General features: G+C 49.6%; 2 protein-coding genes and 1 long non-coding RNA gene across 3 annotated transcripts in view; 1 reads left to right on the top strand and 2 right to left on the bottom strand.

Moving 5' to 3' along the window:
- The window catches only part of LYRM4 (LYR motif containing 4), a 159595-nt gene extending 153952 nt beyond the window's left edge, over positions 1–5643 (top strand). The window contains exon 3 of the mRNA XM_038584087.1: positions 5231–5643. Within this exon, the coding sequence (XP_038440015.1) occupies positions 5231–5299 (69 nt within the window). The 3' untranslated portion in view covers positions 5300–5643. The remainder of the gene's footprint in view (positions 1–5230) is intronic.
- Positions 5644–20573: 14930 nt separating this feature from the next.
- Positions 20574–26220, bottom strand: LOC119867639. Its single transcript, XR_005384251.1, has 4 exons — positions 25350–26220; positions 23147–23281; positions 21682–21796; positions 20574–20615 (listed from the first exon to the last, which is right to left on the bottom strand). It is a non-coding gene; the product is annotated as an uncharacterized LOC119867639 (long non-coding RNA).
- A 64-nt stretch (positions 26221–26284) lies between these two features.
- Positions 26285–27148, bottom strand: PPP1R3G (protein phosphatase 1 regulatory subunit 3G). The gene has a single exon (XM_038584492.1). The coding sequence runs from the start codon at positions 27146–27148 to the stop codon at positions 26324–26326; it is 825 nt and encodes a 274-aa protein (XP_038440420.1). The 3' UTR covers positions 26285–26323.
- Between the last annotated feature and the right edge of the window lie 31 nt (positions 27149–27179).

Below are 27179 nucleotides of genomic sequence, written 5' to 3'. Positions count from 1 at the left end.
GAAGAATTAAATACTTTTAATTAATTGATTTAATTAAATGCTTAGAACAGTGCCTGGCACACAGTAAATGCTCATTAAATGTGACTGTTACCTCTCGTCATCATTATCATCATGAGCTGTAATGGTGCAATCAGTACAATGCGAGAGGCAAGATTTGTCCCTCTCCCCTGTTGGACAGGGAACCATCTCTGCCTGGGTGGTTTTACCATCCTCAGAGAGGTAAGAGAGCAGGGACCATCCGTCCCTAGGCTTCTCCAGCAAAGCCAGGAGAGTCAGCATCTCTCCCCTAACTTATCAGTGCCTAGGGCACCTCCTCACACCGGACCGCTCTGATGACCAGCTGGAAGCATCATGGGCCTACTGGACAGGAAGCCCTGGCCCAGAGCAGAGATGACGAGAGTCCATCAGTCCTCCAGTCCAGCCCAGGAAGCTCAAGTTCAAACCCAGGAAGTGGTGTCAGGTATCACCGACACCCTCTGCACAGTGTGACCGTGTTTAACAATTACAGAATCATAGACTCTTGCAGCCAGGGGGTGAGGAGACTTCAAAATCTTTGAGGTCAGGATCTGACACCCTGTGGTATTCCTGTGGACAGCAGACGGGGTATGCACAATGCCGTGTGCATCAGTAACGTGACAAGCCATGACTACATGCCCGCTACCATTCTTATTTAATCCTCTCACCAACGTGATGACAGCTCATGTCATTGAGCCTTAGGAAGTATCTGGGGCAATTGGTACATTTTCTTCCAGTCTCGTATCGCATTTGATTCTCATAACAACGGCGTGAAAAAGGCAGGAAATAGCAGAGGCCCCACGGCGGCCCTCCCACCGCCCCCACCCCTTGTGGCGAGCCCAGCTCCTCTGAGTCTAAATCAGATTGAGATGTGTTGCACAGGAGACAGTGCACTGCTGCAGATGAGTGAGCAATGAAGACATGAAACATTGTACTGAATTCTTTTCTCGGATCCTCCTCCTTCCTCCCCAGCAGGTTATTTGCCTAATGAGTCTCAGAGCTCATAAGTGTTTCTAGGCCATCCAGCCATCCCATCTACTTGCAGTTGAGTAAGCTGTGTATTTTTCTAATGGACTCTAATGCCAGCTCCTGAAGTTTATAGAATAAGAGTGTGATCAGCTTTAATGACCAATTTATGCGTGGTAATATTTGGATGTGGCTGGCTAAGCCCATCGGGGCTTCTGGAAAGGCTGTAAATTGAAGCTGGTAACTGTACTTCCTCACTTCATTGACCGGTTCCTCTCACCTCCAGCTCAGAAGCAACATGCTCCGTCATTAGCACCACAGCATCCATCCCCAAGCTGCCCGCCCCCCCATGTGTGCTCACACAGTTTATAGCCCAAATACATGAAACAGAACTATTACGTAAACATTTATTGCCTCGCCTCTATCCTTCTCATTGAGATGACTTTTTAATATTTCCTCCCTGTGTGAACTGAATATTTCTCCTCCATCTTCTGTAATTGCTCTGGGTTAATCCCTTATAGCCTTGGATTACAGCTTTAAACTTTCTGCTGGGCCAAATTTAAATCATTTTATTTTCCTTAACAGCGAGTGAGCATTCTTATTACAATGAAATGGTCCTATTGCTTTTATCAACTTGCCTTTATCAATTCCACTAGTAGCTCACTACCAAAGCACTGTGTAATTACTTAACAGATCTAGGTTTCAGAACTAGTGGACCTAGAGCCTTGGTTATAAACCAGGGATACTAGACCCCGTTATTTTTAGTTACCGGGTACTCACTGAGCACTTCCTATGCGCCTAGCACTGTCCTAAACTATGCTGTGAAAGTAACTAAGTCGGAACAAGCAGCATGTGAGTCCCTCCTTTGTCCCTGGCAGTCACTGATGCTCACGCAAAGGAACTGATGCAGACACGCAGACACATGCAGTAAGTGCTCCCAGGACTGAGAGAGAGACAGCAAGAGAGAGAGAGCAAGAGAGAGCCCTTCCTGCAGAGGGGACCCAGGGAAGCTTCATCCATTCGCCCCAAGGGTGGGCAGCCTTTTGTGTGGTGGACCTGGAATGAGCCTTTCTTGGGAGAGGAGTCTCAGAAAGAGAAGTTGGAAGACCCAGAGTCTCACGGCAGTCAGTGAGAAGTTCTGTGCTACTTGGCGGGGGGGGGGGGGGGGGGGGGTCACCAGAGGACTGTGGCTCTCAGACCACAGGGCCTGGACAGATATTAATTGGTATGCTCTCTTCACATCATTAACAATAAGATCTGATTTCATTTTTTTCCCCAAAAGCCATAAAAGTGTTGTATTTGAATGGAATTTTTTTTAATCTAATTCCTATGTCTGTCAAAATGGGCTGCAAACTTGAAGGTTTGTGGAGGGAGGTGGTTCCTTTTTTTTTTTAATTTATTTTAAAATTTTTATTTAAATTCAACTTAATTATTAGTTTCAGAGTTAGAATTTAGGGATTCTTCAGTTGCATATAACACCCAGTGCTCATTACTTCACGTGCCCTTCTTCATGCCCATCACCCCATTACCATGTCCCTCCACCCACCTCCCTCCAGTGACCCTCAGTTTGCTTCCTGTAGTTAAGAGTCTCCTATGGTTTGTCTCCCTCTCTGTGTTTGTTTTTTTTCTTTTTCTGAAGGTTTTAAGTTCCCTAAAGCCTGAGCTCTTTGGATCGCCCCTCACTCTTCATTCTGTGGTTTTCTTTGGAGCCTTTTACATGGCGCTGCTTGCAACTAAGTCACCCCATATCACATCTGCATTTTTTTCAAGAGAGCACCCATCCCCCAAAGGTTCCATCCTTTGGATTGGTGGACTAGGAGAACCACTGGTGTGTTAACTGGATCCCTCGAGGCTTAGGAATAGAAGAGAAAGGCCACACAACAGGAGAACCCTGTGTCCTTCTTGTAGCCCACCCATCAAGAGGGTGGCTGTGAACACAAAGTGAGCTGTGTGGGAGGAGACATGTTTATTTTGCAGCATAATAAACATGCTACTGGATCTTCAGACAGTCCACCACGGAGACCACCTTTTCTCAGGGTATCCGCACACATGGCTTGACACTGGGCCTCTCAGGGGTCACCCAGCTGCTCTGAAAGGTGTGTGAGGTGGGTCCTGGAGACCCAACAAGTAGTAAGAGAGGCTGAGGGGTGGAAGGAGTCCATCTGGTTCTATCTCTGTCCAGCATATAAATTGCTTCTCCATCCTCACCTTCTCCTCCTTACAGAGAATTGACAGCTTCCCAAGTCAGCCATTTCCATTTTTTGACAACCCTGTGAAAGAGTTCTTCCTTATGCTGGATCGTAACTTTTCCTTGGCACTAGAGCCCTGACAAAACACTGATGAATTCAGTCAAGCACTCATGGATATTGAGTGATTGTCGACATTTCTAAGAGGGGGTTCCTGATAAACCCTTCCCAGATCAATGAAATATAAAACAAGTTCCCAGGCAAATGAACCGTTTGAGCGGTTACATCAAATTATTTTTATTAACCTAGACATCCCCCCAAAAAATAATGATTTTTTTTCTTCCTTTTAAAATAATTGATATTTTAGCCTTTCTTCTAAAAAAGCATTGCTAGTGGACCCGTGTGTCTGTTGAGGTTAGCACATGAAAATAAAACCCTATAGCACCCAGTGTGGCGAGCACCGTTGCCCTGCCTCCGCTCTGGAGTAGGGAGCCTACGGCTTCTGCTCGCCCCGCAGCTATTCCAGCTCATCGAGAAGAGAAGTCAGGACAAGCCTGTGCTCCACTCATCCTGAAATCTCATCCAGCTAATCTCACACCTCAGAGTGGTTTATGACTTCACTGTCAGAGTGTGGCCCACAGAATCCCAGGCCTGCCCTCTCTGCTTGCATCGGAAGCCATATGTGTTCTTTACGTTGACAAGAGGAAGGGAGACTGAAGGCACAGGAGCAGAGCTCGTCCCCGACTTCTGTTAGGAATGGGGCAGAGCACTCATGCTCCACAACCACCACTCACTTCTTTCTTTTATCAAATTAAGGAATTCACTTGTAGTGAAAATATCTACACGATCATCCTCATCGCCCTAAATCTCCACTCTGTACTTTAGCTTTCTTTTATCAATAACCTGGCTGCTCTGACCTCTTTGTTCACATTCTCCTGGCACCAGGATGCTTGTGAGTCCCCAGTGCTCCTGGGCCATTGGGACACCTCTACGTAAGGGTGTGCTGGAGGACATAACCAATGGTGTGGGAAAATGGGAAAGTTCAGATGGTCTGTTGGGGTGTCAACAGGGAAGACAGTGATGTAGTAGCATCGTATGGTGACAGGTGGTAGCCATACTTTGTGGTGAGCATAACAGAAGATACGGAAAAGTTGAACCATTATGTTGTACACCTTAAACCATGTAAGATGCTGTGTCAACTCTACTCCAATAAAAAAATAAAATAGATGGGGCACCTGAGTGGCTCAGTCAGTTAAGTATCTGGCTCTTGATTTCAGCTCAGGTCATGATCTCAGGGTTGTGAGATCGAGGCCTGTGTCAGGCTTCACACTCAGTGGCAAGTCTGTTTGAGGATTCTCTCTCTCCCTCTCCTTCTGCCCCTCCCCACAGAGCTCTCACACTCTCTCTCTCTCTCTCTCTAAAATCAGTAATTCAAGAAGTCATTTTTTAAAACAGAATGGAATATTAAAGCAAGATGGGAAAGCCACCTGAGAGTCTTGGTGCTGCAGCACCCACCTAGGACAGTGGGAACATGTGGGCACTAACAGCAACACTCAGTTTAGGAGGACACTGAGAAAGGAAAGGTCAGGAAAGACAAGAGGCGATGTAAACCCCTGTTCTAGCCCAACACGGCCAAGACCCATCTCTGCTTTATGCTGAAAGCCTTTGCTTACGGAAGAACCAGTTCTAAAGGAAGGGGGTCCTGTTCGGTGAGGAGCTGCCGTCACCCACATCTAGACGGCTCTCCCTCCGGGCCACCAGCCGCAGAACCTGGTGGACGGTCTCAGCTAGCCCAGGACATTCCAGGAAACCAAGGCCATGGCTGCTGGTGCCATTTCAAAGGCGAGGAAGAATGACCGTGGATCTCTAACTTGTCCTCACAAGGAAGTGGGATTGGAGGGTGTGGGGAGTCGGCAAAGGCCAACCTGGTGACGACCCTCGGCCTCACGATGCAGTTTCCCACAGGAACAGCCCTGGGATGGCAGAGGCTGGCATTTAAATGTTAGAAATGCTTTTTCTGACCTTTCGCAGCTAATGGAGTCTGTGTCTTTCTCTGCCTTCAGGTCCACATCGGCCAAATGTATTCGACTGACAAGCTGATCATTGAGAATCAAGAGAAGCCTAGGACCTAGGGAGCCGGGGCCAGCCGCCACGGGCAGCGGAGGGCTGCCTTCAGCATCCATCCTGCGCTTGGCCGGCTCCCCACAGACCGCAGGTGGCCTCCTCCAACGATAGCCTCTCGCTCCGCCTGCCCTCGAGGAGCTGATAAACTGAGTCCGGTGTCCATTCCTCGGCAGCCTTAGTGAAAAGGGTGGCTGTGTCTCCTTGATTCAGGTGTTAGAATGAAGAAGTGGCGCTCACTCGGAACACTGCTGTGTATTGTCGCGTCTCCTCTCCTCTGTATCTCTCCACCACTTGTATAGAGCGCCTCCGCCCTCTGTTTCTTGGTTGACAATAAACAGAATCGTCTCCCTGAGCCTTCTTGCACCAGAATGTTCCCGATAATGAAGGCACTCCCGCTTTCCACTGAGGCAGGTCCTGCAGAGGGTGGTGGGGACCCAGCAGGACGGTCCCTTTGGTGAAGGCACGTCTAGGCACCCAAGATTTGGAGGGCTGTGGGGAAGAGGGCAGGGCCAGAGGGGTAGAGGGTGCATCCTGCAGTTTATCCCCTGTGTGACCGCAGAGGGGCCCGCATGTGGCTTCATGCATGGGCACAGGATCCTGCCGACCTGCTGCTCAGAGTGTGGGCCCCACCCGGGCGCTTGCTGGAGATGCGGAATCTCAAACCCTACCCCCAACATTTTGAATCAGAATCCTAAGTCTAACACATCCAAGTGACCTTAGTGCCCGCCAAGGTTGGGGAAGGGCCACTCGGCACTGCTTCCCAGAGTTAGCTTCCCGGACAGAGCCATGAGCACTTGAGAATTGGAGTGGGGTTTTTTTGTTTTTATTTTATTTTTTTTTTAAGATTTTATTTATTTATTCATGAGAATACACAGAGAGAGAGAGAGAGGGGCAGAGACACAGGCAGAGGGAGAAGCAGGCTCCATGCGGGGAGCCCGACGCGGGACTCGATCCCAGGTCTCCAGGATCACGCCCTGGGCCGAAGACGGCGCTAAACCACTGAGCCACCGGGCAGCCCAGAGTTTTTTTAAAAGCAGTTTCTTGGCACATCCCTCCCCTCAGTTCTGACTTAGTAAGTAAGATGTGAGGCACGATCATTTATATTTACATGCTTAAAAGTCCCCTCATGTCTTTAATGTCTAGTTGGTTTGCGGGAGCTCTGCTTTTTGAGGATGTTGCAGGTAATAAAGATATTTGTGTGCATTTAGCCGTGGAAACACATCAGCTAAAAATAGAAGAAGAAGGTATTAAATAACTTACTTGATATCTAGGGTTTTATAGGGAACCCAGATACTATCTGAGTGACTTGTTTACCTTTGTAAACAGCACTAAGTGAATTCATTACTAAGGTGTTTAGGTTTGGAACAGGCTCATATGAATATTTATGGGCCTAACATCGCTGTAACAGTGTCACCGAACCTGCCACCCATAGATTGTAGATTTTGTTGTAACAGTGCATCCAAAATAGATTAAAAGTGTACTCCTTCTGTTTGGCAGTACAACTTAGGACTTCAGAAAGCTTTTGCCCATGGATAGTCTTGTACACCTGAACCTTGGTAGGTCTTGGACAGCTCCCCCCAGCCCCAAACAATGTTAGGGTGACAGCGTGGAGCAGACTGGGTGTAGGTGATGTGGGAAATGTGCTCTCCCCCTTCAGCTGACTATCATGGGACAGTGGCCCACCCTGGGACGTGCGGCTCTGGGTCACTTTTCCACTCTGCATCGGTAGGATATATGGGCATTCAGCAACAAGGGCTAGCTAATGGATGTCACCTCTGATTTATACTTAATTAATTAAAGCTACTGCTACTTGGAAACCTGTCTAGGGTTGAACCTCTCCCCTAGAAGTGTCAAGTTCCTAACAGGGCATCCACTCCAGAGGAGCTATCCCCCCCCAGATTTGACTGACAGAGGCAGTGGGCCAAGCAAACAAACCTACCTCGTTCTGCAGGTCTAACAGCAGGTTGCTTTTATGCTAATCAAAGCCCACGAATGGGTTTGAACATGCCCAGAGCCTTAAACGGAGCTAATTTTTGTGACTCAGATAAGAATAACTATGCATTAGGAATATATGGAAAGATACACAAGAAGCCTGTCCCACAGAATCCACAGATAGGGGGCCTGACCCTGTCTTCCAGATGCAGGGGAGGCGGGCAGAGCCTTGCACTGGGTGCTCCTCAGCTCAGAGTACCAGAGAGGACTTAGGGCTTTGAATAAAGTGACACACCCAGAGTAGTGATCTCTGTTTCTAGAGTTGAACGTTCCCCATGCTTGAGTGGACCCCCCCCCCCCCCACATCACACTCAGCGTCACAGACCTCTGCTGTGCTCGGCTGTTGTGAAGAGGGGCTCGGGCTGGGGTCTGCAGATCACTTTCCTGTGTCAGCATTTAGCAAATGAGAAAAGCCACTACAAGACAAAACCATTGGCCAAGCACAGCGATTCTCTAGACCTTCAGAGATAACACTCGGCGGGGCTGGCTATCATGCTTTAATACCTGGGAAACCTTACTTGACCAAGTGCATGGCTGTGTTCTGATGGCTGTGGGTCTCTGGATCGTGGAACTGAAAGAAGATCGTGATCTGAGTAGAGCTGGCTTCACATCTACTCCGCCCTGCCACCAGCAGCAGTTACTTTCACTACCTTCATCCATAGCTTCATCCAACATCTCCTGCCCCTGAATACAACCAACAGTGCAACCAAGCATTCGGGAGCAAAGGGGACAGGCCAAGGGGAACGGCTACTGAGATGACAAAATGTCAGAGCCGACTGGCATTAGAGCCCACCTGGTCCAACCCCCAGATCTGCAGGTGTGAAAACCAAGATGCTGAGCATCCCTGGGTCATCTGCAGACCTTTCTCTGCCATCCCTAACGCTGGTCTTTTATTCATTCATTGAGCACTGACTGTGAGTCAGCTGGTGCCAGGTGCGGGGGAGACCAGTGAACAACGCAGCCCCTGCCTTTGCAGAGCTTGCAGTCCAGCAGAGGAACTGGATGAGAAAGGACACGTCTGAGGAGCGTTACAAAGGGTGAAATAAAGGTCCTCTAGGAGCTGATGGGGAGTATCTGGAAAGCTGAGGGAAGGGAGATTTAAATTGAAGATTAATGAGGACTTGAGGGGATCCCTGGGTGGCTCAGCGGTTTCGCGCCTGCCTTTGGCCCAGGGCGCGATCCTGGGGTCCCGGGATCGAGTCCCGCGTCAGGCTCCCCACATGGAGCCTGCTTCTCTCTCTGCCTCTCTCTCTTTCTGTCTCTCTCTCTCTCTCTCTATGGCTATCATAAATAAATAAAAATAAATCTAAATAAATAAATAAATAAGGACTTGGCCGGACCAAGGGTGGGGAGAGGAGCTCTCTAGGCAGGAGGAACAGCATATGCAAAGCCTGAATGAGGGAGCAGGGTGGCGGGAAGCACCATGCAAGAAACTAAAGGCAGACCAGGATGGCTGGCAAGCAAGGATGAGTCATAGGCAGGACCCACACTGTGGAGGGCCCAGGGAGCCTTGACCTCAGGCCCTAAGAAGCTATTGAAGTTTTTCAGCAGGATAAAGTTTGTAGAGGGGTAACAGATTAGGAGAGGTACAGGGAAACCAACTTTAATGGGAGGTGGAGGAAGGCTTAGACTGGACACTAGTCCAGGTAAGAGATGGTGGTGACTTCACCTAGGACGATGATCGTTGCGAAGTAGAGTCAACATCACCCTGAGAAGAACTTGCTTTGGCTCAGCCGCTCTTCCCAAGGTGAGTGAGAGACGTGTGGTGCAGAGGCGCCCAGCTGAGCCTCCCAGCCAAGTCTCGCTGAGATGGGTCAACTACAGCCAACCCTCAGGCCTATGATACAGAACAAATTACTGTTTTAGGCACAAAGTTTGTGGGTAGCTATGCAGCAATGACTAATACAGAGAGCTAGTACTGTAATTTATCTCTTTTTCAGGGCCACATAGCAAACCAAAGAGTAGGTAGGCAAACTTAATAAAACTGTGGGTCTCCTGTGGAGAGCCGTTTCCACAGTACCTACAGAGTACAGATGTCATGTGTCTTAAAGACAAAAGAGCTTGCCAACGACTGGACCCCGTTAGGGTATACATAAAAAAAAAAAAAAAACAGGACCAAAAAGAAGAAAGAAAAAAATAAATATATAGTCAACAGGACTTGGTAATTGATTGGATGTGAAGTATAGAGAGGGTGTCAGGGGAGTCCAGGAGGGGTTCCAAGGCCTTGGGTTTGGGGCCTGGGTGACTGAGCAGAGGTTAGGCCACCAGCTGAGACAAGACGGGAGTAGGCACTGTCTGAAGCTTTCTCCTCCTGCCAGGTTCAAACAGAAAGACTAGCATCTACAAATGTGTGTCTTACTTCCAAAGGTTGAAAATATTATTCCTGGTTTTTTCAAACAAACAAAAAATCCACTAGAAGAAAACAATTTAATAAAAGACCCTTATAAAGAAACTTTACCCATAGCTCTCTGTAAGACAAATACACTCCTTCTCCATGTAATGCCTGTAGATACGTATTGTCTCTGAGGACAGGATGAGTAGGAGGAAATTTTTCTATATTTTGTAAAAGGTGATAGAAGATTTTTAAAGAAGGCGAAGGAAGGTTGGCCTACACATTCTAAGACTATAGTTCTGAGAACACAACTAAAATGCCCAGTAGAATATCAACAAGTATACAGGAAGTGCACCAACATTTTATAACAGAACGAGCTGCTTTCGTTTGTTTGGTACTTCGGCAAACTGTTGGTAGCTTTCTAGATTGGCGGTTATCACACGTACTGAGGCCAGGCTGTAAATAGAGCAGCAGCTGAAGAAATGATAAGCACTCAGAATGAAGGAGAACGCATTTCCGATGCCAAGAATGATGTCCTCTGAGTTGGGAACTCTTCTTCTGAGCCTACCCAAGGTCACGAACAAGAAGTTCTTTTCTTTGTTAAATATGGTCAGAACCCAGATGACCTTTTGTTTTGTTTTGTTTTGTTTTTTAAGGGAGAGAGAGCAAGAGGAGGAGCAGAGGGAGAGGGAGAGAGGGAATCCCAAGCAGACTGTGCTGAGCACAGAGTCGGACACAAGGCTCAATCCTGAGATCATGACCTGAGCCAAAATCAAGAGTTGGTCGCTCAACCGACTCCGCCACCCAGGAGCCCCTGGATGACCAGTTCTTGACTAAAGATAATCATATGAACCGAAGAACATTTTAAAAGTTCAACCCATTAAACTTACCAGTGGGCTTCATGACAGTGGCCCAGCGTGTAAATCAGAAGCCACGAGAAGCAGCCACATTTTCTGAATCGTCGAAACAGACTCATGTGGTGAGGTTACGCAGACGAGGGTGGGGAGGCCCATGCAGATGGTCAGGACTATGAACAAAAGAAACAGGCCGCAGGAACTTGTGCTTCGCACATGCCAGGATGGCAGGCACCTCATCACCAATCTGGTATTGGCCGGTTGTTACAGAAAGATCTGGAAGCTGGTAGAGAAAGCAGTGATTTCGGCATGACAGTTTGCCATGCCCTCTACGGACAGTGGCTCACCTCGCCTCTGAGAGCAAACAAGGTCTTTGCTTCTCAGTGTTCCTGCAGCCCTGCCCAGTGCTTCGGGGGACCGTCCGTGAAAACCGCTCCACGGGTGGAGAGTCATTGGAAGACTGAGAGGGATAATCCTGCCTTTGCTCGGGGCAAAGTTTCAGGGGCAGAGCCCCAGAAGGACGGCCGGCAGGGACGAATCTGCTCTTGGCCCAGCGGCGACCGCTGACACCACGATGGCAGCAGCCAACGAGGTCAGGCTCTTGCCATCCTGAAATGGGCCACACGCAGATGTCGACTCCAGGGGAGCTGGACGCGCACTCGGGGTCTTCGAGAGCCGCTGTCCCCAGGCTGAGCCCGTGTCCCCTCCCAGAGGAGCTGGGCCTCCGGAGGCAGCCGGCGCAGCAGGGCCACAGCTTCCTGGAGATGATCCTCTCCTCCTCCGGTCAGAAGACTACACCCTTTTTAAATAAAGTTTACTTTATTTACTTTGTTTGACCGTATCACTCCAACGACTGCCACTTAATCGCTAAAACAGTTCGATAGAACTTCCGATCGGGGGTGTCTGGGTGCTCGGTCAGTTAAGCGTCAGACTCTTGATTTCAGCTCAGATCATGATCTCAGGGTCCTGGGATTGAGCATCTGGCTCCCGGCTCAGAGGCAGCTTCTCCCTCTCCCTCTGCTCCTCTCCTGCCCCCCCCCACCCCACCCCACTCTCTCTTTCTCCCTCTCTCAAATAAATAAATAAAATCTAAACAACAACAAAAGAAAAACCTTTTGATCACTTACTAAGTGAATTCATGTGACTTCATCTGTCTTGAGCACAGAGACAGTTTAACAATATAATTGGTTCTGGGTTTTTAAAGGGACACTTCACAGCACACGTAGATATAGGATCAGGGACTGCAATACTAATGCCAAGTGTCTCATCAAGATCTACCATATTTACTCTCTACTCATGCTTCAAACATGTAACCTGTGTTAGGATGACTAATTTGCCGAATTTTAACATTTAAAGGCACATCTTTGTGGGACTCCGTAAGTAGACGTTGTTCAAAGGGGGAAATGATATATCAGTAACAGACTGCAAAAAAATAAAATATTTCTTTTTCTAAAAAAACTGGAAGAAAAAAAAACAATTCCTTTGAGAATATGGGGAAACAAAAATAAATAAATAAATAAATAAATAAATAAATAAATAAATAAATAAATAAATAACTGGAAGACAGGAATACGGAGCAATGAGGGGACTGAGGATGGTGGAAATGGCCCGACAGCCCGAGTCCTAGGGATACCACTGCAGGAGGGGCTCTAACTCCAGCTGGGCCACTAACTGACTTTGCTCCTTGTAGGCAACGTAGGATGACCAGATCCCTGAACCCCTAGCAACCTTTCTAGCTTCACAGCTTGCAATGCCAGTTAAATCAAGAGGAAAGAAACCATCCTGGAGACACTTTGAGTGTTTCTGGAATAATTATCAGGAAATCTTCAGGATGAGTCCCCTAAATAGTATGGGGTTTGGTGCTCTTTGTGTGGGTGGTAGTTTTCAGCCCAGCCCATGTGGTTCATGAGAATGTGGATTTTGGGTTAAACTGGGCAGCGCAGCCAGCTGAGCTCCCTGCAAAGGTACAGCGAAGTCCTGGAGGAAGGCCCTGGCCCCTCGGAATCCTCCCCAGCCTCCAGCCCAGTGTCTGACCGAACAGGTCTCCAATTTTTTCTGAACTGAACATTTTTTCTTGGGATCCCCTGGCTGGCTCTGTTGGTAGAGCACACAACTTTTGATCTCAGGGTTGTGAGTTCAAGCCCCGCGCCAGGTATGGAGCCTACTAAAAAAATATATATAAATATAAATATATATAAATATATAAATTTATATAAATATAAATTTGTTTATTTAAACAAATGAAAACTCTCTCCCTAGCTTCTGCTGGCTTCTGAGATTCCCAAAGCAAAATCTGGACCCTACTGAAAAAGAAAGGGGATATCCCCGCTGGGCTTACCCTGCAGTAACTTTGCTTTGGATGTTTTCCCTACAGGCATGTGGTTAAAAACGAAAGTTCAAAACGTATGCAAGCAAGAGTGAGCACTCTGGGGTAGAGGCAGCTTGTGGGTGAGCCCGGGGTTCCTATGCCTGGGCATTGTCGGGGGAGTGCGGCTAAACACATGGAGAACAGCTGGAAAATGACCAGAGGCTGGACGGGCTACGAGAGCAAGAGAACCGCGATTGGAGAGAGCTGGAGAGATCCTGGGGCATGAATCAGCCCCCCGAGTGGGACGCGGAAGATGGGGAGCGCCGGCTAGATCAGCTCGGCCCGGCCGCTTGGGCTGAGGATTGACAAAGGGGCAGGTGCACACCGTGGCCCCAAGCTGCCCACGTCCCAGAAAGTCCTTGGTTCTTCTCCTCTTCCAGCTTCGCCTCTTCCTGGCAGCGAGATCCCAGGTAAGTAGCTTCTCTAAACTTCTGTTTCCCCATCTCTGGAATGGCCCTAACTGCCTACCCACCTGACAGGGTGGCCCTAAGGATCTTCTACCATATGTGATACAGAATGAGCGAGCAAACTTTAGGTGTTGTAGCATTCATTTAGAATGCTGTATCAGAGGGGCGCCTGGGGGGCTCAGCCGTGGAGCGCCTGCCTTGGGCCTGGGGCGTGACCCCAGGGTCCCAGGATCGAGTCCCGCACTGGGCAACCTGCATGGAGCCTGCTTCTCCCTCTGCCTAGGTCTCTGCCTCTCTGTGTGTCTCTCAGGAATAAATCAATAAAATCTAAAAAAAAAAAAAAAAAAAAAAAAGAATCATCCACAAGGAGCACAGTGGTATGGGATGAGACGTCACCTTTTCCGAAGGCCCTTGGAAGTCAAGGCAAGGAGTTGGGACGGCAGTCTAAGAGAAAAGGGTTAAGTGACCGTGTTATGAGTCAGTTGTAGCTTCTGTATGAAACCAGACTGGAGGGACACATGGGTGAGTGACATCAGGAGGCTCTCGTCACTGACCCGATGAGAAGTGATACGGCGGGAGTGGAAGGGAGCAAGTTGTTGGAGGAGTGTTTCAGAAATGGAAGAGACTGGGATGCCCGGGGGCTCAGCGGTGGAGCACCTGCCTTGGGCCCAGGGCGTGACCCCAGGGTCCCAGGATCGAGTCCCGCATTGGGCTCCCTGTAGGCGCCTGCTTCTCCCTCTGCCTGTGTCTCTGCCTCTATCTGTGTCTCTCAGGAATAAATCAATAAAATCTTAAAAAAAGAAAAACTGTATCAGACACCTTAGGGGATGTAAAAATGAACCAGATGGAGATTTTTTCCCTTAATATGCTCACTGACAGCACCTAAGACATGTAAATACCTTTGCAAAGTCTAAGGGGGTAAGTTACCTAGGAGGGCCCTACTTTCAGGGCTAGGAGCGGGAGGGGAGGGGAGATCAAAGGGAGAAAATATTTCTGCCTGAACTGTGAATTCTAGGCTAAGGAGCCTGAGTTTTATTTGGTGGGAAGAGAGCTGTTAAGAAGGGGATGGTGGGACACGGCAGATTAACTGCCTGGTGCACACGATGCCTCTTGGGGGAGACAGCCGGGAAATTGTCGCCGTCACTTAGATGCAGTCTAACGCCTGCCTGGGGTGCGCCGTGGTAGGGACTAGATCCAGAGGGAAGAATGAATCCAAACGGCATTTGCAAGTGACAGATTTGATGAGCGAAGGGATACTTAAAGAATAGGAGTGACGCAAAGATAATTGGAATGCTGGGTCCTGAAACACTGGCAGGGTGGGGTTGCCTCTCACTGAACCACACGTAGGCCAACAACACGTCTCCCTTGGGGCAAATTCACGTCCCCAGACATACACCTCACTGCACTGCTGTAGGTCTGCGGTTCACATTACTGTGTGTTTTACTGTGTTGCAGTAGAGACACTTTGGGGTATCTGCCCACCTCCCGAGACCCCAACAGGCATCGGGGGTTCTTGACAACCATTTCACATCATAATCCTACCCCACTTCCAGCCGCAGCTAATGGAACAGAGATGCATACCCTGTTTGACCCAAAGTGGGCCGAATTTTTTCTCTTAGAAACTCAGAACCAGGGGGCAGCCCGGGTGGCTCAGCAGGTTAGCTCTCCCTTCAGTCCAGGGCCTGATGCTGGAGACCCAGGATCGAGTCCCACATCGGGCTCCCTGCATGGAGCCTGCTTCTCCCTCTCTGACTGTGTCTCTGCCTCTCTCTCTGTGGGTGTCTCATGAATAAATAAATAAAATCTTTAAAAAAAAAAAAAAAGAAAGAAAGAAAGAAAGAAACTCAGAACCAGGCACAAGAGTTCCATTTCCAGCTGGGCTCTTTGCTGGAAATGGAAGGCACAGACTCGGGAGATGCAGAGCAGCCACCTTCCATCCGTCATGCGGACGGAGAGAGGAGATGCTAGTCTGCAGGGAGAGACGAATGCAGCAGATCGGAGCGGGAGGAGGCAGAGAGAGCCTCCTGATTCCGGTGGCCCTGAGAGGCACGTGGTAGCCCCACATCCATCAGACGGACGCCCCTGTTTGCTCCAGCTGGCTGGAGCTGGTTTCTGTAACTTGCAGTTTGGAACATTGACTGATGCTGTTGAATGAAATCCGGGCCCGGGTGGAAGAGCACAAGTTCACGTTTTTCAGTAGGTGGGTTCTCTCTCCCCCCAGAAGTAGGTAACTGGCACTTTGAAGACAGGAGGTAGGAAGAAGAGGGAGGTGGACCTCTTGTCCCGATATTAAGAGGTCTAGATGTCTAGCGACGCCCTGAGAGGCCTAGAAGGTCTGGTCTAGGCCTCACCCTCCCAGGATACCCAGAAGGAAGGAAAGAACCCGAGCAAAACCGCCTTTGCTTCTTTTTTTTTTTTTTTTTATGATAGAGAGAGAGAGAGAGAGAGAGAGGCAGAGACACAGGCAGAGGGAGAAGCAGGCTCCATGCACCGGGAGCCCAACGTGGGACTCGATCCCGGGTCTCCAGGATCGCGCCCTGGGCCAAAGGCAGGCGCTAAACCGCTGCGCCACCCAGGGATCCCCCACCTTTGCTTCTTATGGATGAACTTGGTAGGTTGTCTTCTTTGTGCTTGTTGTAGCTGAACATGGACAAGAGAAATGGATGCGGGTCGGGCTGTCCTGGATTCACATCCAAGCTCAATCTCTTACTCGGCACATTACTCAACCTCTCGGAGACTCAATTGCTTCAATCATAAATCGGAATAATATGTCTCTCCCAGAGTTGTGTTGAAGTCCCTAGGGGAGTCCAGTGGCCCAAGCTTTGTACCACTTGAGAAATAAGACCAACGAAGGTCCGTAGGAACAGAATGGCATCTTTGTTATTGGCGCAGGCTACAGGGACCAAGTCTACAAACGTGTGAGTCAAAATGGGCCAAATACATCCCTATTCCCAAGGAGACCCTTCACACCAGGTGAGTGTGAGTCTGCAGAGTGTACGCACTGCCCAGGTCGCGGCCCCCCACTGCTGCCGTGAGAGGAGACGCCCTGAGAACTTGTACAGGAGCCCACACAACTGGAAAACATGGGCAGATGGCTGCGGCCCACCCAGCAGGTCACCGTGGGCAGCAGACAGGGGGGCGCAAGAGCCCACCAGCGAGGGAGAAATCCAGGGGCCAGGAGTGGAGGAACGGTTTCCCCTCCCCAGCCCCCAACTGCCAGTTGTGAGGACTGAGGGAACTAATCCTGGCAAGCGGCATCACGTCCCGTGGGAATCTACCCAAATCAGTCAGCGCTTCTCTTCAGCAAGAGAGAGACATAACTGACAGGTTAGGACACCACAGACAAGTTCTGCCCACAACTGTAGCTCGAGGGCGGTCTGTCTCAGGGAGATGCAGCATGGCATGTGTGCACCTGTAGCTCTTGCCGATCCATCCACCGTGCCTCGGACACGATGTAAGGATCTCTATGTGCTGCCCATGACTGCGGGAGGCATGGTTTCCAGGTTAGGAACAACGCTGCTAGAAACTTCCTCCTGTGTGCCTCTAGATGTGCATGCATATACACATCTGTACATCTATGGGACTTGTGGTCAGAGGGCTCCGTGTGCATTCCACCGTAGTAGATACAGGTTTGCAATATGGCAGTCCCACTTCTGGGAGGTCTGGACATGCATGTGAGACAGGGGTGATGCAAAGGGGCTGAGGGAGGATCATCTGAGGGGAACAGAGGCAGAGCCACAGGCCTACCAGCCCTCCCCTGCCTTGCAGAACCAACTCCAGGATTCGGGGGTGGGGTCAGATTTTTTTGAGGAAAACACTTCCCCATGTGTATTGAGCTGGCTAGGGTTTGTAGAAGAAAGGAAGATGGGAGCATGAGTGCAGAGAAGGTGCCTGTAGATGTAGATTTGGAGTTGTCCCCATAAAGGCCCGACTGGCCTGAATGCAAGCTCCCTGAGAGCCACTTCCCCCCTATGTCTTCACCCCCACACCTCCCAACACCATGGCTGTGCCCGCCACATGAGAAGAGCCCCGTCCACTCTTGCTGAAAGAATGGATAGATTTCTGATGAGGTGACTGAGGGGAGGGTGGCCTCAGTCAGTAGGGCACACAACTCTTCATCTCAGGGCCGTGAGTTGGGCATGGAGCCTACTTAAAAAAAAAAAAAAAAAAAAAAAAGGAATTATGTATTGCCTTCCCCGGTAGAATTTCTCTTTATAAGAGAAAAAAAGAGTTAAAGGTGGATTTCCGGAGAACTGTGTGGCAGGCAGAAGGAGAATCAGTCCCAGAGGGGCTGACAAGGAACAGCTTAGAGGGAAAGGAAGCAGATCAGAAGAGGGTGGCCACAGAAATCAAAACAGGTCCCAAAGAATGGATTTTCAACAACACCAAACAGGAAGCCTTCCAAAAGGAGTTTCTTAACCCAGGCTGGATCACCTTGGAAGAAGCTGCCTCAAGGAAACACGAAGATGTACGTCAGGTGAACATATGTACGGTGTGTATGTTACGACAACACGCGTGCACAGTGCACATCCTATCATGTGAACAACAGGAAACAAGTGGCCTGTTGGCTTAGTACAGTGACAAGAACAGTTGGGTTAGCACATTGGGAGCTTCGCTCATTCTTCCTACATTCCGAGGAAGATGGGCATCATTTATCGTCAGAATGAAATCAGTAGAAACCACCTGGTAGAGATCAAAGGGAAAAGAGAAAGATGTCGAGAACCAACTGTCTGCTTGGGACTTTGTAAATAACTTCCCTCTGGGGACATCTGGGTGGCTCAGCGGTCGAGCGCCTGCCTTCAGCCCAGGGTGTGATCCTGGAGACCCGGGATCGAGTCCCGCATCGGGCTCCCTGCATGGAGCCTGCTTCTCCCTCTGCCTGTGTCTCTGCCCACCCCCCTCTGTCTCTTGTGAATAAATAAATAAAATCTGTTAAAAAAAAAAAAAAGAAAAACACTTCCCTTTGTGCTCAAGACAATCTGGTTAGGAGGCAGTTCCCACCCCTATCCTACAAATAGGAAAAGTCACACAGGTTAAGGGACGGGTTTGAAAGCACGCAGATGGCTGAGCTGGGGCCTGCTGCAGGCCTGGCTCCCCTGGAGCCCGCGTGGCTTCCCCACATCACGCCTCCAACCCCGGCAAAGAAGTGTACTCTCCTACCAGAGCAGCTGACAGTGCTTTATACACTTCTCAGTGATAGGGATTTTTTTTTTTGAAGGCTTAATTTAATTTTGTTATTATTATGACTTTTTTTTATTTGGAAATGGTCTAAAACTCCCAAGAAATTGCAGAAACAGTACAGAGAAATCTCGCGTATCTGGTACACGGCTTTCCCTGATAATAATCTCTTCTATAATCACTGTATTTTGTCAAAACCAGGAAGTCAATGTTGGTACAACACTAACTCAAAGCTTTTCTTTTCTTCTTTTCTTTTTAAGATTTTACTTATTAATTTGATAGAGAGGGACGGAGAGAGAGCACAAGCAGGGGCCGGGTAGGGACAGAGGGAGAAGCAGACCCTCCACTGAGCAGGGAGCCAATCCTAGGACCCTGGGATCATGACCTGAGCCAAAAGCAGATGCTTAACTAACTGAGCCACCCAGGTGCCCCTAACTCATTTTTCTTTTCTTTTCTTTTCTTTTCTTTTCTTTTCTTTTCTTTTCTTTTCTTTTTTTTTTTTTTTTTGCATTTTTAAAACTTTTATTTAAATTCATTTAACTAACATATAATATACTATTGGTTTCAGAGGTAGGGGTCAGTGAGTCATCAGTCAAATGTAATACTCAGTGCTCATTACATCACGTGCCCTCCTAAATGTCCATCACCCAGTTACACCATCCCCTACCCCATCCCTCCAACAACCCTATTTGTTTTCGATGATTAAGAGTCTCTTATTATTTGTCTCCCCCTCTGATTTCATCTTGTTTTACTTTTTCCTCTCTTCCCCATGATCCTCTACTTTGTTTCTTAAATTCCACACGCCTAACTCATTTTTCAACATCCGCAGTGAGGATTTAAGCCGGACAATTCTCTGTGGTGGTGTGCGGCCCTGTGATTGTAGGATGTCCGGCAGCACAGCCAGTAGCACCCTGCGCCCCAATTGTGACCACCAGAAATTTTCCAGACTCAGTGATAGTTTTTAAAGTACCAAACTGCTTCACATTCTTTATTCAAAATACAATTTTGGTGTTCAGCACTTCTTCTTTTTTTTTTTTTTTTTTAGATGTTAACACATATAGAAAAATAACCACAGCAAACAAAGTTTTTTTTAAGTCCTCAGAATTTAAAAAAGACATTTTCAAACCACAAAAATATAACTAGCCTTTAAAAAAAAAATCAGGGAGAAAGATGAAGGCTGCGTTTTGACTACAATTCTCTATTTAGATAAACACTAACAAAAATCACATTCACAGAAATCTGTTACTCATCGCAAACATCCCACTGGGCACATTTCTCAAGCAAATCTTAAGACAGAAATTGATGAGGTTATTTTCTCTCGCGTTATCGGAAAGAACTGTAAAATTTCTGTGGAATCACATAAAAGTCTACTGTCTGAAATAGTGGCCCATTCTCGTACCTGCTGTCTGGCTAATAAAGGAGCATTTGGCCCCATCTGGTTTCGGCCAAGGAGGGCAGACCCTGTGCCAATAAAAGTTGATCATTTTTGCTCCAGCTCTGAGACCCACCCCCCGCCCCCAGACAGGGCAGGAACCTCCCAACTTCCCTCCTTCGGGGAGCCAGAGCCCTCCCTGGGCAGTGTCCCTGGCCCCATGGGTAGGGGGCGGCCTGGGCCAACACGCAGAAGGCCAACTCCATCCCCACTCACAGAGGGAGGAGCCACTGCACATCAGTCTCCTGCCCAAATCCCAGGCCTCTGCTATCACATAATCGATCCCTTACCACAGGCATCTGCATTGCCTCGGACTCTTCGGACTACAGAGAATGTTGCTGAATCCTTTTAGAACCCCTGGGCTGTAACATAGTGACCTGGAGAGTGAAGCCTGCGTCTGTGAGATCTTCTGAACCGCCTGGAAGGGGCAGAGTCAAAAGCCAAGGCTCGCAGTGGCCAGCAGCACGCTTCTGCTCGGGCCAGAGGCTGCGGGGCCTGCAGGAGGACAACGGTGGCCCAGGCCTGAGGCCCAAGGTGGGAGCGTCATCCCCTCCGACCTCCTCACGGCTCCAGGCGGTGGTCGGTGGTCGGTAGTGCCGGGCAGCGCAGCCCTCACCCCCAGAACTCAAGGCTCGTACAACCCCATTTTGAAGCTGTTGTTTCCTCTGCCAGAAAAGTAGTCTCCCTGGGCATGTTGACTGATGCGTAAATTCATTTTTAATGACTCGATGGTAAATCGCAAAGTCCAAAATAACAGAGGATCTAGGAACAGAAGCAAACTCTAACTCAGATTTGAAGAAATGGGGGGACAAAGGGATTGAGTCTCACAAACCTTTCTAAATATGTATTGTTATTTAGGTATTTGCAAAAGAACATGTTGTGTAGTTCATTGTTAAGCCTTCATTTGCAATGTAACATCCACTTATGTTCACAATTATCTGTTCAATATCAATGTATAGGTATCTCTGGGACCTTCAAACTCAATTTGATTTATAGATTTATGATCCTAAAACAACAGACCTCACTAATCTTGGGGTCTGCACTTAATTTGAGTGGACACATCAGCTTTGGGGTTTTCTGGCTGAAAAATGTAATATCAATAGCACATGCCTGGGGCACCTGGTGGCTCAGTAGGTTAAGTGGCTACCTTTGGCTCAGGTCGTGATTTCGGGTCCTGGGATCGATCGAGCCCCACATCAGGCTCCCTGCTCAGCGGGGAGTCTGCGTCTCCCTCTGTCCCTCCCCCTCTGCTCATTCTCTCTTTCTCTCTCTCTCTCAAATAAATAAATAAAATCTTAAAACACACACACACACACACACACACAAAACAACATGCCTCAAATCTGTGCATAAAATCACAATTGCTCTTTAACCCAACAGGAATATACAAATGGAAGGCTCTGGACTATTTAAAGTTGTTCTGAATATACACTCACATTTCTTTTTAAATAATGTAAAATTAGAAAAAAAAAAAACAAAACCCTAACTCTCTCCAGGAAACTGTAACCTGTTCCATTACACCAGAATAACCTCCTGAAAACAAGGATGTTTTTTACTCAGAGCTGTGGAGGAAGGAGCTGAAAGGACATGTGCTCCGGAGAGCACTGCAAGGTGGCCCCTCAAAAGACCTGGTTTCCCACGACCATAAACTCCTCATCCGTGGAGTGGATGCTCCCTCAGCACAACACACACACAGCTATTTGCTGGAAAAGCCATCTGTAGGATGTGCTCATGAATTTTTCAAAGTGGAGATGAAACGTTTCAAACTTAGTTCACCAAAAAAAAAAAAACCACAAAAAAAAAACAAAAAAACAAAAAAAAAACCTACCTGTTTTCCATGTTTATTCAATTCAGATTTTCAGGCACAATTTCCCATTCCAGGATACATGAAGATGCCATTGACTGTCCTCAGGAAATGACCTCGGGTAACAGTTTCAAAGGACCTGCCCAATACCAACCATGAGAATGGGATGAGTGACTAAAATCAGGAACTACAATACTAGTCTCATTTCTCTAAATGTCTGTACATGAGTCTAGAATATTTTTGCTTTACCGGAGATGTTTGTAGGTGTGTAGAGGTCCCGGCTGAACTGGCTCTGAACTCCTGCCTTAAACTATTCTATTAGATTCAATAGCAAAACTCAGCAGCACACCTTAAAAGTAAGCCCTTGATCTTTGCCATCTCCAAAACCGACATTCAGCTGGAATGTGACTCTGCTCTCCCCTGGCCAAAATTTGTCCACTCGGGGACGGCCAAGGTCAAAGGAGTAGACTCTACAAAACGCAGATACAAAGTCTACTCAAAAGATTCAAAATTAAGTGTAAATCCTAAGGAACCTAAAGTTGTTTAGGGCTCCAACACCCGGCCTCTGGAGGATTAGAGGACCACCCCGGGCTGCCTTCTGGTCATCTCCCCGACCAACTAAAGGGGGTCTGGGGGGGGGGGGCATGAAAACCCAGCAGATCACCAGGTGGAGCGTGTCTACTATGTAGGGACAAGAGCTCCCCTCTGTGGGCTGGTGTGTGGGGTGACCAGGACCCTGGCAGGGAGGCAGAGCCCGGCCACGGGGCTGAGCCACCTGCCCCCAGGCCTTTGCCCCCGCGTCTACACCAAGCACATCCCGGATCTCTGGAAGACCGGCCTGGCCCTGGCCTCACGGGGACTGGCTGTGCAAGGCTGGCCCGCCCACAGCTCCCTGCCCGCGGCCGATTCAATTCCCCCACGTCACGGGCTCCCTCTAAACTGCACACCTGTGCTCCATTGCGAGAATCAAAAATACACATTGGATTCAGTTCCACGACGCTACAAGAAAGGAAAGCATCCCATTTCCTCTGGGAGGCCGTTCCCTGCGCTCCTGACAGTGCGTGTGCCACACGCCCCGAGGAAACGCGCGGGAGTCGGGGTGCAAGGCCTCGCAGGGAGGCAAGCACGCCCGCTGTGCAAGGGGGATGCGGGGCCGGGGAACGAGGTGCAGGCCCCCCCACGGCTCCAGCGTGGACCAGGCAGGAGCACAGCGTCACCAGGGAAGGGCTCGGCCCGAAAGGCCCTAGGCACCTGCCCCAGAACTAACTGGTTCTGTCCCAGCTCAGGCCCCGGCCCAGAGGACAAGGGGCCGCCCCGATGCTGCAGGAAGCCCCCGTCCCTGCAGCAGGACGCTGGCCTCACCTCGGGCACGGGAGGGGGGAGCCCTGTTCCCCACAAACTGCCGCAGCGCAGCCTCTGCTTCTGGAGCTCCTCGGGAGGGGACCCACGTTTCATCCCACATTCCCCGGCCCGGGGCCCACGGACCCACCTGCCCGTGAGGAAGAAGCTGGAAGCTCCCGGTAGAGGTCAGCGGCGGTCGCTGAGCTGAGAACGGAGTTCGGGCCCCTGGAGCCGGGCCTGGTTGTCAGCTCTCACATTTCCACCAGAGTTGAGGTTAACAGCCCTGGAGGACAACAACAACACAACAACTGAATTTTGGAATTTTGTTTTGGGGCATGGGTGTGAACAAAACCTCGTTCCCTTCGGGAAATACTCTTAAATACTTCCCTAGTGTGGTCAGTATTGCTCCTTCCTCTGAAACTGCCTTTTCAGAAAATAAAACCTATTTTAACTTCCTTATGTTTCTTTACAAAACTTGTTCTCAGTCTGTGACAAAAATTTGGCTCTTTATAAAATAAAATTGACATTTAGAAGATTGCCTAGTACTTGCAAAGGCTATAACCACGGGCAGACAAATCTCTTACAAAATTCTGAACCTTAGAAAAAGCTATTCTCCATGATTTGGGAGACAGCAATGCTAGATTTCCTTACCTAAAAGGCAGGTTGGACATTTGTTATATTATGAAATAAGTACTTTTAAGATCAGTTGCTTGAATTCCAAAATATACTTCTGAAAGTCATTTTTTTTTTTTTTGAGGAATAGAAAATTTGCTCTTCACACCTCTTTAGAACCCATTCCTTATTTTATTCCAGATTTGAAGGACTACCATTTTAAAGAATGCCAGACAAGGGGATCTCTTTTTTGATCATGCTATCGGGCTCCTCATTTCATCCTTGTGTAATTTTAAATAATCCCAAACAATCTAAAATAATACATAATTATCATATGAATTGGCATTTCAAATTGTGCTATAGGCTGTGTACACTACCAATACTTATCAACTAAAATGTACTCCAAAACACATAAGAAAAAATATAAGATTTTTATCTGTGTTGTTATGTAATAATGCACTTTTTAAAAAAATATTTTATTTATTTATTCATGAGAAACACAGAGAGGGGCAGAGATAAAGGCAGAGGGAGAAGCAGGCTCCCCGCAGGGAGCCTGATGCAGGACTCATCCCAGGACCCCAGGGTCCTGCCCTGAGCCAAAGGCAGACGCTCAACCACTGAGCCACCTAAATCCCCCGCAATAATGCACTTTTTAAAAAGAAATAGTATACCAAACCCAGGAAGGGACATTGCTTGGTTATGTTTGTAAGAGAAAAATGATGTAATTCTTATCATTGCTTATTTTTACTGTTATAAAGTTTTTTCATAAGTAGGTATGAATTGTTATTATTTCATAGATGTGACTGTTTTTTAGTCTGCTTTACTCTGATTGTAAGTTATAATTTATTGGCTTCTGATGGCTTCCCATGAATAATTATGTTAAAAATTTTTTTCCCAAGTTCAGTTACCTTTGGCAAACACTGCCATGGTCAAAAGGGAGGTCTCCAAAGCAGAGGCTAAACTAAATATTTCTATGGCTTAAGACATCTCATTTTGATGCATGGAAGTATCCGTCAGTTTTGGTAGCTTGATGTCAGTTCAGATGGATGCTATATTCCAGCTGTACTGATTTATCATTTATCTTAGATGAAAGATGACAAGTAGATTCTCCTCCCCTGTATAATAATAATTGTACATTTGGTGTCTTCGTGTTTATTCTGATCAAGATTACTGAAAGTAATAGAAACAGTATTACCTCTAAATAAGAGGTTAATTTCAAGTGGCAAATCTTACTAAAAAGTTTAGCTGCTTTATTAAGTGTAACTCTCAGCATATATGTTAAAAACACTCTCTAGAGCAAGAGTTGGCAAGCTTTCCATAAAGGGCCATATAGTAAATATTTTAGCTTTTGCCATATGGTTTTTGTTGCATCTACTCAACTTTGCTCTTGCAGAGGAAGGCAGTCAGAGATTATATGTAAATGAATGTGCATGGCTGTGTTCCAATAAAACTTTATTTATGGACACTGAAATCTGAATTTCACACACTTCTCCTGTGTCACGAAACCGTATTCTTCCTTTGAATTTTTCCAAGTGTTTAAAAATGTAAAAATCATTTTTAGCTCTCGGGCCCTACGAGAACAGATTTCAGGCTGAATTAGGCCCATGGGCCGTAGAATGCCTACCCTGGTTCCTAAAAAGCAACAGAAGCCATCCATCCTTAAACATTACCATGACACAGTGAACTGATTGTAGCAATCATGTGCCAGAAAATATGACAACCAAAGAAAGACAAATTACCAAAGACTAAGCACGGCATGGTTGAAAATCGGGTCCTCTCTCAGGATGCTCACCAGCCCGGCTCATGCAGGGCCACATCATCTTGGCATCCAGGGCCATCGGCAGGTGAGTGAAGAAGCCCAGCCTGAGAGTAGCCATCTGGTTCTGAGCAGCATGCACCTGCTGGGCATGCCTCCTCCTGTCAGGTCACCACTACCTGCTGTGGCTCCGAGTCCAGACAGAAAAACACCTGTCCTCGCCCCACATCATCCAGCCCCTGAGAGCCCAACTTCTCTGACTGCTAAAGGCCCAGAGAAGTCTAGCAGCTATTATGTGCCCTGCCTGCACACAGGGGATGAGGGTCATGAGGGTCAGCGACCCTGCCGGGGACAGCAGGCTCACTAGTGTTGCAAGTCACCAAGCGCCTTCTGCAAAAGGCTTTAAAGAATGGGCCATCTGGGCCTCTCCGCATCAGAGAGGGAAGACCGAAAAAAGGAAACGTGGAAATACTGCTTAAGTCTCGTGAAAGGGCCAGCCTGATCCGCCGAGGGAGATCCCCTGACCAGCCAGACCTCCCGAACCGCGCAGGAGCTGCGGGACCAAGCACAGTGCGCACAGAGGGTGTGCAGGTGGCCTTTACTCTTTCAAGGACAGGCGTACAGAGGCCCACGGAAATCATGTCCGGGCTGTGCAAACACCCAGACCCCAGGTAAGGGACCGGGACAGCCCAGCCAGGCCCCCCCTCCACCCCGGAGCGGGGGAGGTTGAGGAGCAGGCCTTGCCGCGAAGGCTGGGGCGCCCGCCCTCGGCCCCGCGCGCGACGCCAGGATGCGCGTCCTTCCCGCAGCAAAGTGACGGCGCGTCCAGGGCTGGAGGCGAGTCCCGAGGTCGGCGGCCGCGCGCAGGGCCAGGACCTTCGTGCGGGAGGAGGCCCGGGCTCGGGGGCTCGGGGGCGTCTGGGCGCGCGGCCCCGGGGGCGCGGGCAGGTGCGGGGCTCAGGGCGCGTCCGGGGGGCGCCCGAAGCGCAGCGTGTAGTTGGCGCCCGCGTTGTTGTCCCAGTACTCGCCCTGGGCGCAGCGGAAGCGCACGGCGAAGTGCACGGCGGCGTCCCCGGCCTCGGGCTGCAGGCCGGGCGGCAGGCTCAGCGAGAAGTGGAAGCGCTCGGCGCCCGGCTCCGGCTCCGGCCCCGGCCCCGGCCCCGGCCCCGGCTCCCGCTCCGGCTCGGCGTCCCCGCGCGCCCCCGACGCCGCCTCGGGCCGCCGCGGCTCCGCGGGCTCGGGCTGCAGCTCGGCCGGCACGTCGAGGAAGGAGCGCCACTCGGTGAAGGTGTAGCGCACCGCCACGGCCCGCGGCCCCGGGCAGCCCAGCACGCGGCCCGAGCCCGTCACCTCCGCGCCCCCGGCGGCCGAGCACTGCACGCGCTCCAGGCACACGCGCTGCCGCCGCAGGCGCTCGGCCGCCGCGCCCGGCCCCGGGAGCTGGAAGAGCGGCCGCAGGCGGGGGCGCGGCGCCGGGGCGCGGGCGCGCGGGGGGCGGCCGCCGAGGCGCAGCAGCACGGCGGGCGGCACCCGCGGCTCCTCGGCCTCGCTGAAGCGCCGCACGCTCGCCAGGCTCAGCCCCAGCGCGTCGGCGAACTGCACCCGCTTCGTGCACTTGGCGCAGCAGCCGCCCTCGGCGCCCGGGCCCGGCCGCGCCCCCCGCAGCAGCGCCGCCTGCAGGAGCCGGTCCGCGGGCACCGACGCCGGGCGCGGGCCGCCGCGGGCCTCCGGGGGCTCCTCCCGCTGCCGGGCCGCCGCGTCCTCCTCGGCGGGGGGCTCCATGCGGCCGTCGGGCCTCGGCGGGAGCGCGCGG

Source organism: Canis lupus, chromosome 35, assembly GCF_011100685.1.
Source record: "Canis lupus familiaris isolate Mischka breed German Shepherd chromosome 35, alternate assembly UU_Cfam_GSD_1.0, whole genome shotgun sequence".
Lineage (NCBI taxonomy): Eukaryota > Metazoa > Chordata > Mammalia > Carnivora > Canidae > Canis > Canis lupus.
Note: the sequence above shows the minus strand (reverse complement) of the source record. Positions and strands in the feature narration are given on the sequence as shown.